Here is a 1,159-nt window from a genome sequence, read left to right on the forward strand (position 1 = left end):
CTACCAAGGGTTGATGGGAATTGGAAGCCCTGCCTCCCAGGGACCCATAGAAATTGGAGTGTCCTCCTCCTCCTCCTCCTCCTCTTCCTCCTCCTCCTTCCAGGGACTCATGGGAATTGGGGTTCTCTGCCTGCAGGGGCCAATGGGATTGAGGGGACCAGGCTCTTTGGTTCTCCGCATGCCCCCTCCAGCCCTCCGCCCCCTCCGTGTCCCGCAGGTACCTGGTTCTGGAGCATGTCTCTGGAGGTGAGCTGTTTGACTACCTGGTAAAGAAGGGGAGACTGACCCCCAAGGAGGCCCGGAAGTTCTTCCGCCAGATCGTGTCAGCGCTGGACTTCTGCCACAGCTACTCCATCTGGTGAGGGGCACACCCACTCATCTGCTTGCGGTGTCTAGGGATGCACCTTCGGGACCTTTCATAGGAACAGAATCCTGCTGGCCCTGGCTGGGTGGCTCAGGGTCTCGGGTTCGATTTTGGTAAAGGGCAGGTACCTGGGTTGCAGGTTCGGGCCCTGCACCATGGTCCGGCGGGTTTGGGTGGGAGGCAACTAATTGATCTCTCTCTCACACTCTCTCTCCCCACTCCCTCCCTTTCGCTGTCTCTAAAAATCAATGGAAATTATATCCTCGGGTGAAGATTAACAACAAATAAAAGAAAAAGAAGCCCTAGCCAGTTTGGCTCAGTGGATGCCTGGACTCCTGGGTTTGTGGTTTTGGGGTTTCCTTGGGGTTTGCACGCTCCCAGCTACAGCCACAATGAGCAGCAGATCAAAGAAGGGAATTGGAAGGTCAGGGTTGGGAGAAAGTGGAGGGGATGCTTTGGGGAGGGAGGGAACATGAAATTATCTTCCCCGGGAGACATGGAGTCTCCAAAAGATTGACACTCAGAGGATTCAAGGAAGGGAGGGGTTGAGGCGGAGGGAGAGGGTTGAAGGAGGCAGATGCCGGAGACCAAACTATGGAGACACAGTGGAGAGATGAACTTACACAGGCCGGGAAGGGCAGAGAATCGGGGTGAGAGGAAGGGCGGCTGTGGGTGGATGGACCATCAGGAGGAACAGAATTCGGTGAGTGGGAGAGAGCTGTTTTGCGGGCTGGTGGCGGGCGGCCCAAGGAACTTCAGGTCGGGGTGATCCAGGCCAGGGGGAACCAGCCAGCC

The 1,159-nt window shown here is 56.9% G+C and overlaps 1 protein-coding gene across 1 annotated transcript in view; it reads left to right on the forward strand.

The window, feature by feature from the left end:
* The first annotated feature begins 519 nt into the window (after positions 1 to 519).
* The window catches only part of BRSK1 (BR serine/threonine kinase 1), a 32,619-nt gene continuing 31,979 nt past the window's right edge, over positions 520 to 1,159 (forward strand). Inside the window, exon 1 of the mRNA XM_015569462.1 lies at positions 520 to 544. Within this exon, the coding sequence (XP_015424948.1) occupies positions 520 to 544 (25 nt within the window). The remainder of the gene's footprint in view (positions 545 to 1,159) is intronic.

Source organism: Myotis davidii, unplaced genomic scaffold (assembly GCF_000327345.1).
Source record: "Myotis davidii unplaced genomic scaffold, ASM32734v1 scaffold326, whole genome shotgun sequence".
Classification (NCBI taxonomy): Eukaryota; Metazoa; Chordata; class Mammalia; order Chiroptera; family Vespertilionidae; genus Myotis; species Myotis davidii.